At 30.1% G+C, this 15141-nt stretch overlaps 1 protein-coding gene across 1 annotated transcript in view; it reads right to left on the reverse strand.

The window, feature by feature from the left end:
* Window positions 1-2920: 2920 nt before the first annotated feature.
* LOC139483345 (neurogenic locus notch homolog protein 1-like) overlaps window positions 2921-15141 on the reverse strand; it is a 32696-nt gene continuing 20475 nt past the window's right edge. The window contains exons 8-14 of the mRNA XM_071267368.1: window positions 9806-9910; window positions 8028-8168; window positions 7245-7277; window positions 6326-6361; window positions 5278-5435; window positions 3752-3865; window positions 2921-3061 (exon numbers count right to left, since the gene is read on the reverse strand). Of these exons, the coding sequence (XP_071123469.1) occupies window positions 2972-3061; window positions 3752-3865; window positions 5278-5435; window positions 6326-6361; window positions 7245-7277; window positions 8028-8168; window positions 9806-9910 (677 nt within the window). The 3' untranslated portion in view covers window positions 2921-2971. The remainder of the gene's footprint in view (window positions 3062-3751; window positions 3866-5277; window positions 5436-6325; window positions 6362-7244; window positions 7278-8027; window positions 8169-9805; window positions 9911-15141) is intronic.

Consider the following 15141-nt stretch of genomic DNA (forward strand, 5'->3'; position numbering starts at 1 on the left):
CATTTAATCAATCTTGAAAACATCTCTTTTTCCTCATACTAATATTGTCCACATTATCATTTTTTACTGCTTTTAACCATGTAGTTACCCTAAAATACTATATTTCTAAAATGCTGCGACACCTTGTTCTCTCAAATAAAACAATTTCAGTTTAATGAAATGGTGTAGTTATGGTTGCAATAATTTTTGCATCACATTAATATGATAAAAACAAGATGAAATATTGACAGCAAAGTTAGTATTAATGAGAGGACTACAATTGTGACTTACTGAATTAATAAAACAAATAAATATTAATAGGTAGTGCAAAGTTGATCCAAATTGTGTAGTCCTTTCAAGGAAAACATTTAGAGTGGTTATCTACTGGTTTGGAAAACACTTTTTTTTTAATTTAAGCAGCTTAATTTTGACACATTGAAACTAAGTATCTGTAATGCAGCTCTTTTCAAATCAAAACCATCATTTAATGAATGGCTATTATCTATTTTGAATTTATTGAACCATAAAACTAATTTTTGACTCTTCAAATTGAATAATCCGCGAAGCGGATTATGTAAAATGTGAAGAGTCAAAAATTAGTTTTATGGTTCAATAAAATCAAAATAAATTATTGCCATTCATTATAAATAAATTTCTATCAAAAATAAGGCTCAAAGAACTTTTAATATAATTTGTATTAACAAAACAACGTACACACATGTTGGCGTATGAATACTTAACGTCAGAGTGGGCGTATCACCATCAAAATTGACAACATTGAAAATATAAAAATAATAATTTTAACCAATCGGAAGACAGTAAATAAACAGTAAATAAACCAAATGTATTTATTTTATTAAACAGTAAGTTAATAATTATACAATAATATTATCATAATTTCACTGATAACTAATGTCAACATAGAGTTGCTTACTGTTTTGGTGAGCATACAACTAATCTTTCAGTGCTCTTAACTAGTTCATTAACTACTATTAAAGAGCTTATCATCAACTATTGTAATAAAATATATGAACACAGTGGTATAAACCATTTTTGGAGTGTAAAAAATTCTTTGGATGTTTTAGATAAATTACATGCTTTTGATGGTCCTTTTGATTTTGTTAATAGTTCTGATTTTTCTACTCTTTACACTACACTTCCACACTATCTTATTAAACAAAAGTTGTCCTATTCAATTAAATGGTCGTTTGGTAAAGCTGAATGTAGATATATTTGCTGCAACCCATTTAAAGCCTTCTTCTCTAATGAGAAAGGTGAATATGCTAGATATACTTACTGGAGGTGTGATGAAATGATTGAAACTGTAAATTTTCTCCTTGATAATATTTATGTACGTTTCGGTAACAAAGTTTAATGACAGGTTGTATGTATCCCCATGAATTAGTGCCCCTTTAATATCAGACTTGTTTTTGTACTGTTACGAATCACAGTTCATGACTAAACTCAGTAAAGACCCGTCGAAACTGCATTTAATTAATAAATTCAACAACACTTACCGTTATCTTGATGATATTTTTTTCGTTAAATAATCAAGAATTTTCTCAATATACTGCTGAAATTTACCCCAAGGAACTTACTTTAAATAAATCAAGTTTATTCGGTAGTAACTGTCCTTTACTGGATTTAGATATTTCGGTTTTAAACGGGAAACTCCACACTAAAATTTACGACAAAAGAGACGATTTTTCGTTCTCTATTGTTAATTTTCCATATAAAGATGGTTATGTTCCTTTGGCACCATCTTACGGTGTTTTATATTTCACAAGTTGTTCGTCGTGTCTGTTGTGACGTTTTTGATTTTAACGAACGCAACCTATGTATTACTGGTAAATTATTAAACCAGGGATATCGTTACCATAAATTACTTAAAACCTTTACTAAATTTTTCCATAGATATAAAAATTTGGTTTTGAAGTTTGGTTGTACCTGTAGAAAACTTATTTCAAACGGGATAGCACATCCTGATTTTTACGGAAATGTTGTTAACCGTGCCCGGAAATTTAGAAATGATCCATGTAAGCCTGCCGCTCCTTTAAATTAACTTATTCTAAAAGGTTACCTATTCAACACTGTAATAAGATCATTGAATATTGTTTTTATTGGTATTGATTTTGTTATCAGTAAATTAAAAGCTAACTAAATATTACTAGTATGTTATATGCATATACATATTCATGTATCTACAATCTGTCGATACCTGTAACTTGGCATTGCAGAAGGTCATGTTTTTCTCTGGCTGTATTTGACGTCTTTATACTAAATCCATTGGATGATGGATGTGTACGGATTGATAGTTTAGTCTTAGATGCATGATTTTTTTATTAGTTGTTAGTGGCTTTGAAATAGCTGTCAGATAACTGCGAGTACTCTCAGATCTGTTCATTGTGTCTTTCTGTGTCGGGATGTATAAGTACCGGACCACGTCCACTTGTATTTTTGTGCATCTGATTTTTATAGTTCGTTCTTAATATGTTGTACTGTTATACCACTGTCCTAGGTTAGGGGAGGGTTGGGATCCCGCTGACATGTTAAACCCCGCCACATTATTTATGTATGTGCCTGTCCCAAGTCAGGAGCCTGTAATTCAGTGGTTGTGGTTTGTTGATGTGTTACATATTTGTTTTTCGTTCATTTTTCTAACAAAAATAAGGCCGTTAGTTTTCTCGTTTGAATTGTTATATATTGTCTTATCCGGGCCTTTTATATCTGACTATGCGGTATTGGCTTTGCTCATTGTTGAAGGCCGTACGGTGACCTATACAAGTTAATGTCTGTGTCATTTTGGTCTTTTGTGGATAGTTGTCTCATTGGCAATCATACCACATCTTCTTTTTTATATACCATTGGTGACATACTTCCACCAGAAGATGCATACTTGTATTATAATAAATTTGTAATCTAAAATTTTAAATAGACAAAGTGAATGTTAATTCATAATTCTCTCTTTAAAGTCTTTAATCATCACATTTATTTACATCCAATCAACAGTGTATATTAGATCAGATGCGGGTGCTGTTACATTGTGAACCATCAAGTTACGAGAACAGGACTGATACATCATCTTCAATAGTAAAAACAAATGCATATGTCAAAACAAAAATCAAATATTATTGTTAATGTATATGAAACAACAAAATCAAATATTATAGTAAATGCATGCATATGTAACAACAAAATCAAATATAAGAGTAAATGCATATGTAACAAAAAAATATAGTAAATACACATATAAATGTATTTTCAACATTGAATGGAATTGAATTTCAAAAATAAAAATAAAATATGCATTCTCAGAGAGAAAAACGAACAAAGGATCTGCACACACAATATCGATATTATTCTTGTTTTCCAGACCAAAAGCGTTTAAAATCAAACAAAATATATAATATGTATCATGTGTTGGAGTAAAACAAAATAGAGAAAGTCCTACGGGTGCAAGACAATCGCTTTGTATTTCATGAAAGTCTTGCAATCATTTTTTGTCCTTTGCTTGTGAACAGGAACGAAAAAATCAAACAAATTCGACACTGAAAACAATCATGACAAAAAGGAAGGCGCAAACAAACACAAATGTTCTTAATATTTCCAGTGTAGTACTGTCTCACTTGCAATCAAGTTGCGTCCCCTTATTTAAACATTTTCATCATATTTGAATAATAAACGAAATTGTATAAAAAGTTTAATTGTTACGATATTCAATTATGTGAAATGAAGTTACAAATATTAAAGTAGTAGGTAGAAAAATACGTACCTCAATTACACCATTTTGGCAGGATACTAAAATACCAATGCTATCACTGAATCCATGACCTGTCCATTCAGCTATAGGTATATAATGTTCCAATTGACTGCAATGTCTGTTCACCTTTAGTTGAAATACAAAATCAAGGTGAAAACAATTAAGAATATTATGAAAACATACACAGTATACGTCGCTTGCATTTGATAATGCTATCAACAAACCAGTATCTTGCGACGTCATCATTACTTGTAAAACTGTCTTTTAATTGATCAATTGAAAAAATTAGAATTTACATTGTACATATAAAACGATAACGTTTAAAAAAAATCTGAAGTTTGAAATGGTGGTTAAAATATTTCCTTTCGAACATTATGAACATTGTGTAATAGCTGTGACAACAATTCAACTGATGGGTATGCCATAAACGCTTGAAATATTAATACGATTAACTAAGGTCATTAATAAAAGAGGGACGAAAGATACCAGAGGGACTATTGCAAACAGTTGCAAATAATGTAAGTTGTATAAACTTTAATTTTACTAAACATATATTTATTCTCATTTAAGATAATTGACAGAATGTGAAAAAAAAACAATATGTAGTCATTTAAAAAGCGTGATTATGTATTCCTAAGAGAGACAGATAAATCGAAAAATTTCGAAAATCTACCTGACATGCCTATAACTTAGCAGTGTTGGTATACAAATGTGGAGCAACATTTTATACCTTTTTGTCATATTTAAATGTGATTTAAATCAAGATAATAGCGTATTCCTAGTTTCCCTGTTGTCGATATTTAGATGTTATTTATAACTTTTCAAAACAATTTAAGATCCATTTTTTGTGTATATATGAGATGATATTAGAATTGCCTTTTCACTATAAATTACTCCTCAAAAGATTTCCATAAAGACAGAAATTGTAGAGGAACATAAATTGATAATCATTTAACTCCTTTAAATTTCAACACGTGGATAATATGTTTCTGTGTGTTTCGTAATACTACTACATTGCGCTCGTGGATGTCTACAATTAAACTCTTCATAGATAACAGGATTAAAATTTTATATATACACCAGACGCGCGTTTCGTCTACAAAAGACTCATCAGAAACGCTCGAAAAATGTTTATAAGGCCAAATTTTAAAATTTTATTTATTATTTCAAGGTAAAGTTGATAATTCTATTCAACATGTTAAAAGAATTTTACCATACTTATTTATAAGACTAAATAACTGTTTAATTTGTATGTAACATCGCAATGATGTTGTCAGTTCATAAAGTAGCATTGATAACAAGACAACAGTACGTACAACATGTTTGCTGATTGTTTAGATATATAGAGAAATGTTAAATATCAAATACTAAATATTCCTCCCATTACAAATTACAAAATGAAAATGTGTTTTGTTTAAAAGGATTCATTTATGGTTTCAGTCGTTGCCATTTTATAAGGAAGGAGTTACAAAATTATTATTAACTTTATATCACGAAATGACAAGCTACATGTACGATAAAGAGTTCAAAATAAAAACCTGTATTCCTTTCTTCCATTTTGAAAATATTGGAGACTGGCAGTGTTTGAGGATAACTGCGTCAGACGATTTACCACCACAGGCATTGGCGTTTTGCATGGTGACACTTTTGCCTGTAGCTAGATCCATAAGAAGTCCCATCTTATCACAGACATGATCTAAAATATGTATTTATTTTTAACCATTTTCAGTAATGTTTTACATATGTTTATCAATTTGTAAATGTACAGGTCAATTTATACTTGACACTTAACAGTTCAGTTTTAGTTTATCTATGTTTTAACAAACACGGGGCACTTATCTGTGCCAAGTTAGGAGTTAGACCGCCACAAAATTGTTCATTAGTTCTCAAAGTTCCGCTATACACGAATCATTCAATCAATCAATCATTACATTAAAAGGTGTTTTATCTGTCCACAAGTCTATAGGTTGAAATAAAAATTTAAAAAACGACATAAAAACTAATGATAGAGGATATATGTACATGATGTACGAGATAACGCAAATTAAATTTGACAAAAAACAGAAGATTCGAAAAATATTGAATTAAAATGGAGATCTGGAGAGAGATTTACAAAAATAAATAAAAATTTATAAAATTGAGAATAGTAATGGAAAATATGTCAAGGAGACAACAACCCGACCGACGAACAGGTAACGGTCGAATGCCACTAGTGGGCCTTCAACACGGCAAGAAAATTCAACGCCTGAAAACGTCGAGATACTATACCGCGTAATAAAAAAAATAATGTCATTGAAAAATGAAAATTGAACATACTCGTGGGACATCTTTAAATTATACAATTCGAATAATAAAAAGATTAATTGACGGTTTACTCATGTGTTTTGCCTAATTAGCAGTACAAGCCATTGCTCCCTTTTCACAATTTTGCATTCCAATTTCTCATGTTGTATAAACAACATAGACTTGTTATTGCAAGAAATTCATATAACATACAGGCCTCCAATGCATTAAGAGTTTACCCATAAAGGATACAGGATAAAATACATTTTAATTAATAGATATTCAAAAAATGATATATTTTACCTTTGGTTGTTGTTTGAGGTCCAAAAGGTAAAATTGCTGAAATTACAAACACTACTTTGTAATCATTTCGTTCCAAGTTTAGACTCCAACATACAGTTATGACAAATACATGAATTGCAGTGAATAAGCACAAATCGGGAAAAAACATGTATTGTTAGGGGAAACACAATTAGAGCTATGTGAAAAATTTGAAAGAAAAAAACAGATTATTTAAATTTCATGTTGTTTACCATTCAATGTGTTACACTTCAACTTACCATCTTTTAGTGTATGTTAACATATTTTCGATACGCACCTTCTCAAAAACGACATGTATACAAAACTTTTTTTGGGACGATTTACAGCTTTGAAGTCAATATTTGCCTTGTTTAGAGGGTCTATTTGTAGTACCCAAGTCTTACATTTTATATAGATAACACCAAAATAATATTCTCGTGTATTGCCCCCGTATATTTCAGATTTTAGCATAAGCGATAAGTTTATTTTCACCTTATAAGTATTAGAATAAAACTAAGTATAGCATACATAGAGCGGTATATCCTTCTATAATAGAAACAGGACGACACATGCTGATGATATGCACAAAGTTCACATATTATAATGTGATAAACATGTAGTATTGTATTGTAGATTATAACTTCGTATTTAATAAAGTTATATGTCCAACTGTAGACAGTCAAGGCTTGTCATTCATGGTATTGTCTATGCAGAGTATTTTCAAAAAATGAATGGTTTTGCCTGACTTTGTGTTACTCTGATTATTTTGTTTTTATGAATGCAAATCAATACTTGGGAAATTATATATATGTGATTAACCATGTTGATTAAAGTGATTGAAACATATCCTTGAGTCAATATGTGGAATTATCAATCGTTAAAAACGCTTCAACATTTCAGGAATTACTTTCCGCATACTTACGACCTGATCCAACGATAGGCTGTTTTGTTGCTGCTGTTAAATAGAAAACAAGAATTTAAAAATGAAGATCGTAGTAAAAATTTGTCCACAGGCAGAGCTTGTTAATGTCTGAAAGGGTATTTTCAAAAATTAAAAAGGTTTTACATGTGTAACTTTGATTATTTTCATTTTTCATGAATGCTTAAGAATATATTGGAAATGTAAAACGTGATTTACCATATGGATTATAAGGATTTTAACACCTCCTTAAAAGAATCGTGTTTCACTTTGTTGTGATAAATAAAATATCATCTTTCATTTCTATTCCTTGTCATTGTTGTGAAAAAATCAAACAGTCAAATATTTTCATAAACAATAAAGACATTATTAATTCTAATATCAAATTCAAACAATTTAAAAAATACCACAATTTAACAAGATACAGTGAAATATTCCTGTTGACCTATATGTTTTTTTTCCTTCTCACAACAGATTCCATGTTGTATGCAATATGGGTTTTTTCCATGATTTAAACGATATCCGACAATTATAAGTATTTTTTGCTTTTTTCCTTTGACATTTGTTGTGATAAATCTTCCTATCATGCTACTCGCTAGTGATATAAAAGTGTTGTTAGAAACTAGGGGTATGCATGCCATTGCATAAGTACACATCAGCGACGTCATGGGCATACTAGCGATAAACAACTTACCAGTGCCAGCTCATTATTTAACTATTGAATTGAAAATCCCCTGTCGAATGCAAAACCTAATAATAAAAATGACAGTGAATATTTCGTGTTACCTGTTTGGCAATTAATTCCAGAATATCCTGAATGACACTGACAAAGGTGTCCTCCTGCTCCATTATAACAATCACCATGCCCGTGACATGGATTAGAACTACAATCTAAATCAAATTTGATAATTAAAATAATATTTTTCTCTGAATTCAATAGGAATGTACAAATGTTTTATTCTATCTAGCTGTTTTTATAATGTTTAGTTTACTGTCTAGACTTGTTCTTTGTGAATTAATATATCATACTCAATTATTTATTTTTTTACTTTGATGCCAAGGTAAACGAACTTTTTAAATAATGCAATGTAAAAATTTGAGATAGCAACTACATCGAGATAGAAATTTTTTAAGCTATGAAAAAAGTAAAAACACAAAAATAATGAACTCCGAGGAAAATTCAAAAAGGAAAGTCCGAAATCAAATGGCAAAATCAAGAGTTCAAACGCATCAAACGAATGGATAACAACTGTCATATTCCTGACTTGGTACAAGCATTTTCCTATGTAGAAAATGGTGGATTATTATGTACAGTTGCTATCATCAGGCATACAAAAGGACAACTGGAGTTAATTGTTGTACCATAATATGATATTTGAACTCAACCTACATTTGAGTGTTTCTTATATAAATTAGATGCTTGAAATCAACTTAATCCTATAAACTGAGATCTATAGATTAAGCTTTTAAAATTCCATTACAAAATGATACACAGTTATATAATATTAAAAAACAAATTATAATTCATCATTACGGGTAGTGAATTTACCGCGTTCCTTACTGCGAATTATATTTATATTTCTATCTTCAATTTTGTAATAACTACATATCACCCTTTTTAATATAATTTCTTGGCAGGGCCTTTTATAGCTGACTCTACGGTAGATGTTTTGCTCATTGTCGAAGGCCATGTGGTGATAATTGTATGATATTCCTATTTTATTGTTTCTCTGGTGAAACGTTGTCTCATAAGGAATTATACCACATCGTATTATTGTCATAGATGATTTCCATACTTACAATCAATAACTGAAATGAAAAAAATGAATTACTTATATGATTAAGTCTAAAAAAAAAAAGAGGTAAAATTATAAAATAAGATAACAAGATTTTCGCCTGCTTAAATTATCGTTAACAAACTTAATGTATCTTATCCCAGGCATAGATTACCTTAGCCGTATTCGGCATAATGTTTTGGATTTTTGGGTCATCAGTGCTCTTCAACTTTATACTTGTTTGGCTTTATTACTATTTAGATCTAAGTGTCACTGATTAGTGTTATTTAGACGAAACGCGCATTTTTTTGCGTATTAAATTACAAGCCTGGTACCTTTGATAACAAGTATATTGATATCCCGTAATATAAATAGTGTACTACATGTAAAGCATAAACGTAACATGACCAATGGTCGATGGAAATATGGTCCAGGTCAAGTCAGGTCAATGGGCAAAAGCATGTATAATCTGCAATCATATCATACAAACAAACTAATTATGATTGCTCATGTTAAATATCACTATTGAGAAACATGCAATTTCTGAAAAACAAGCATAACTATGAAAATAATTTGACCATGAAAATGAGGACAAGGTCAGATAAACCCTGTCAGACAACATGTATACATTGTAATCATTTTATATACCAAATACAGTTGATTTTTTTTTATAGAATATGTAATTTACAACACCACAAACACTCTATATAAATAAGACATGTAATAACAAAACAAAACAAAAAAGGATTTCGAAAAAGGATTATTAATTTAGTTTGTTTCCATGCTTACCTGAAGCACATGTTGGACCTGTGTATCCTTTGTTGCATGTACATGTAAATCCTATCTGGGTATAATGGCAAATACCGTGACCATTGCAAGGATCAGGTGAACAATCTGAAATATATATTGTAAGGTACGTATTTTGATGAACATTGCACTACAAAATACAATTTTGGCGTTGCGGATTTTTATACATTTTGTTGAAGGACTGAAGCTTAAACATGTTAAATGAACTGTTAAGTCATGTCAAATTTTAAAATGTTAGTACTTATTTTCAATGTCATGTTTAACTTTTGCAGATATGAAGACTTTAAATTTAAATGTATCCAACCCAAAAGAGAAGCAGGGATTAATAGAATTAAAAATTGACAAATCCGGTTTTTGTTTTTCTCTGCGATTGAAATACATTTAAAATGCAATCAGTATTGAAAGTGTATCATCCTGTTCCAGTTGTTTGATTTTGTAAGGCATAGACAAATACCGTGTAGTGGGTTATTTTCGCAGGGTGTAAATTTTCGCTTATTTTCGTGGATAGAACATGGCCAAAATAACTACGCCAATTTAAAAGACTACATGTAAAGGAATTTATTAAAGATTTGAATCCGCCAAAATATTTCCCAAAAAAATATGTCGTATACCTTATTCAATGAAAATCGCGAAATTTTACACCCACGAAAATAACCCACAATACGGCAACTCTCAGCAAAAATTAGTTGTTCGGAAAAATGTGTCTGAATTATGATGTATAAACCGATATTTATACCATGACAAAGGCTCTTATAAACTGTAATCATACATCTAATAATTAAAGCATGCGTTACTTATCGTACTACAATATTAGAAATCTTCTTCAATCGAACTTACGATGTGCACCTGAAAGAGTATAATATGTTTGTATTTTTTAAATAAATGAACTTTGAACATTTGAGTCGTCATTGATCGAAATACCATTGCGTTATTGCTAATAGAAATATTCAAACTTTAGTCATTGCGTTATTTGAAACTACACTAGATACATTTTTACGTACCAGTAGTTAAAATATGTATTGAAATAATTTGGATGTATGATCAATAGAAATTTACATTTTGATAATTATTTTTTATACGACACATTTGACAAAACTTTATATATTGCTGTATCTTTCCTATATATTTAACTATAACTAAATGCATGAAAAATACGTTTCTTACGATTATTACAACTCGTTCCTGTATAACCAGCATGACAACTACATAGGTAACCAGTTATACTGTTAAAACAACTCCCATGTCCGTGGCAAGGGTCTGGTAAGCAATCTACACAAATATAAGAGGTAAGCGCATACGAATGAAAATACAACTTTTTATAATTTCGTGCGTTCGAAGTGATAAAGTGGTAAATTACACTACAGGGAGATAACTCTGAAAAAATCAGCCGAACGTTTTAACTACGTTCTATTGTTAATGATAAATTAGGCTTCCCAATTATCAAAATTAGTGTTTGTCAAACTGCTATGTATCCAATTAAATTTTTCCGATAAAGTGAGTGGTTCAAGTTTTTATTTTTTTTATTTTTATGTTTTTGACAAAGTGTCAAAGTAAATATTTTGTCAAAATTTTATGAAAATTAAAGGAGCCAAATTAATTTTCGTCAATGTGTTAAGTAACACCTTAATTAAATTTTACTAAACATGCTTTACTCCATCGAAGTTTTCTGTACCTGCCTGTAAGTCAATGTTTTTTATGGTTAATAGCAAAATAACAAAAAAAAACGAGCTCTGATGAAAATTCAAAACGAAAAGTTCCTAATCAAATGGCAAAATCAAAAGCTCAAACACATCAAACGAATGGATTACTACTGTTATATTTGTTTTTAATTTATTAGCTTGATTTATGATACATATTGCTTTTATCGTTTGAAGTTTCCTTTAAACATGTTAAAGCTTTCCAAAATTTCTGGGTAAATTAACTGTTGAAGTTCCTGCAGTGTCTTATAGTACTGACATAATCGTCATTTAACCTCTGGTGTCTTGCAATCATGCAACATCTCCTTAATGTATCATCACTTGTATCGTGTTATATGTTAAATTTATTTTCAAAAACACATCGAATTTCTCAAGTATGACGATCATGTGTTTATTCCAATTTCAATACGTTCAAATATACTCCAAACTTTTTTTCTTTTTTGTTTTTGTTCCATATGATTAGTGATTACAATATACTCGAAAATGGTATACATAAATTAAACATTGAATAAGTATTATACTTTGGTAGCATTTAATGTAAAAATAATGTTCTTCAGGGGGTAGACCTTGGTCCAGGGAGATTACTCATTAAATCAGTTATGCATTTGTAAAAGTCAAGTTTGGGCAATGTATTTTAAGTATTTACCTGAAACAGATTGGAAATTATCTATGTATCATAGAAGCTTAGAAAACATTTATGAAAATTCTGACACAAACGTACTAATGAATTTCCCTTAACCTAGGTCTACTCCCTTAATATACATGTTATACTGGAAACAGCACAACAAACACTGATTTGAAAAATACATTTACAAACAAAAATATTAAAGTACAGTTCCGATCTGATTTGTTTTTTCTAGCATCATATCAATACCGCTGTCAGTTGACAGCTAGTCCTAGATGGTATCATATACTTTAAATTTGTAGTAAATGCGTCGGTACTAACATGTTTCATAACATTTCATCACTAAATCTTGTGTTGTGACATTTATAACGTATTTCAAAAATGTTCCAACTCCCTCAACTATTTTAAGTTTTCTATGCTGTCGTTGTCTATTGGTCGTTTTACGTTTTTCGCCATTGCGTTGTCAGTTTTCATTGACTCATGAGTTTCAGTATCACTTTGGTATTATTTGTCTCTCTTTGGTAATAAGTCTTATTTGATTAGTGTATTAGGGAATTCAAGTATATGATTGGTCGAGAGGACTTCCGTTAGTGGACCTTGACGGGTTTTTTTTTTCAATAGACAACGTTGACCGAACTATTTTTTGTAATCAATGTAAACAAGATGGCGGCGATAATAAATGAATCCGGTTTGACGTTGAAATTATTCATTTTCACTTTGTTTTAATCGTTAAATTTATTGATAAACACCAAACATTCATTTGAATGATAAACATGATAAAAAGATATTTTATTAGTTTACTTTTTAATTATATAGCAAATTTCTTGGACTACATATTTTTGCGTTAACAAACAAATATATTCATGCGCCAGACCAATTTTATAACACATATTTACAATTTCCTTGCGATAAAAAAATCCTTATCACCAAGTTTAAAGAATTAAAAGGATTAAACACCCTTTGAAAGGAATTTGTTGGTGTCTGACCCAAGTCACTTACAAACATATCATAATAGTCCTTCGTAATTTTATTTGTTTGTGAGTGAATTGGTCGAGTTTATACACGAATAAATTCCTTCAAAAAGGCGTTTAATTTTTATGATACTGTCTTTGAAAGAAAGATAACGTAAGATTTTTGGAAGAAAAAAAAACACAATAAAAAATAGAATAAAAAAATTAACATGTGAATACAAGTACCAAAAAATAAGACTATTAATAGACCATGTTGTTCCAAAAAGCTGGCACTAACGTTTATAATACTTACGATCAGTTACTGAAGTAGAATTAAAAGTACAGATTTTTTTTTAATCTTCCAATGAATTCATAAAATAAACAATAAACAGTAGCAAAGGTAAATAGTAGAATTTCAAAATCAACGGAAACAATTAACGGCAAAAACAACTGTTTGTCTATTATATTGGGTTGTGGAAATCATTATTATATACACGTTTTTGAAAATTTACAAAAAACTAAAGATAGGATTGAGATTTCTTATGACCTAAAAAATGTTATATGAGACTTATGTGATCCAGGAAAATACATGTTCTTTCTCTTTTCTCTTCGTTTGATAATAGGACAAACTATCAGTTTCAATAATACCATTTATAAATCCGTTATTTCTTCAAAAATAACAAAAACAATAATTTGCATACCACGTTCGCAGTGAGTTCCTTCATAACCAGTATTACAACTGCAGCTATATCCGTTTATTCTATTATGACACCTTCCGTGTCCACTGCACCGATTTGATAGACAATCTGAAAATTTTAATGTTGCATATCAGTTCCGTACATTTATCAACATTGCCTTGTATGTCATATCACAGAACAATATAGCAATTCCTTTTAATTATAAATGCTAATCACTTCGAATAAAGGTAGCATGTTTGCATTTTCATTGGTGACATCAATTTAGAAATATTATAAATCTTGGGAAAAGGCAAGTACCTTAAAAGGTTAGGGTTTTTTTGTCATCTAGTATTTGTGTTTAAAATTAACTGCAATGACTGATTTGCTTTGAATCATTTATTTTGTCTTTTTGTCTATGATGTATCTTTTAACACACTACAACGTTGCTTCAACGCGCATATACTCTGTGACACAGCGTATACGTATGGCTGTGTATGTCTTATTGACATGCAAATGAAATCAGTATATTACATTGGCTGCTGGGTTTCAAATAGCTATCAATGTAAATCCAATGTTTTGTAATTGCATCTGATTAAAATTGAAGTGAATGACACCACAGATACAGCCTAAACTACTTCACATGGTGACCTTCAGTTACATATGATAAAGCGCCAATATCTTTTCGTCAAACGACATCCTTTTATATTTTTCATTGGGTTTTTTATTCATGCAGTCAGCTGGGTTTGCAAATGTCATATGTATCTCTAAGTTTATATCATTTTCAAGAATTAGTTTGTTGGCAGAAGGTGGCTGATTTAAACAAAGGCATATGAACCAGGGATTCCAGATATTGAACTTGAAGTTACCACGAAAAAGTTGTACATTTACGGACGTCATCATTAGTTGGTGATCAATGCAGAAAAGAGTGTCAAATGTCACAGTGAAATGTGTGTGACCTCATAGAATCGAGTTAGAATATTTTAAAATTTAAAGATTTAAATAATATTGAAGATTTGGAACATGTTTTTCTCCTTTACATAGAGCTCAAACGACCGGATAAGTATGTATAAAATGATATAACAAGACCAAACTCAAAGTACCATATATTTAAACCATAACAATTGCGACCATGCATAGGGTCTATCTAATTCAATGCAAAATATCAGTATACTAGTATATATATATTTTAGTCTATATGTTATATGTTTAAAAACAACATTTATAAGGAAACCTGATTCTCTCTAAATGCGAAATGTTTCAGTTCAAACGAAAACGAAAATATATGCAATACTGTATTGGTACTTACAATTTATGACTGAAAAGTAAAAAGGAAAAAAAAATAAATAGGAATAACAATGTTCGTTTCAAG

This window comes from Mytilus edulis, chromosome 7 (assembly GCF_963676685.1).
Source record: "Mytilus edulis chromosome 7, xbMytEdul2.2, whole genome shotgun sequence".
Classification (NCBI taxonomy): domain Eukaryota; kingdom Metazoa; phylum Mollusca; class Bivalvia; order Mytilida; family Mytilidae; genus Mytilus; species Mytilus edulis.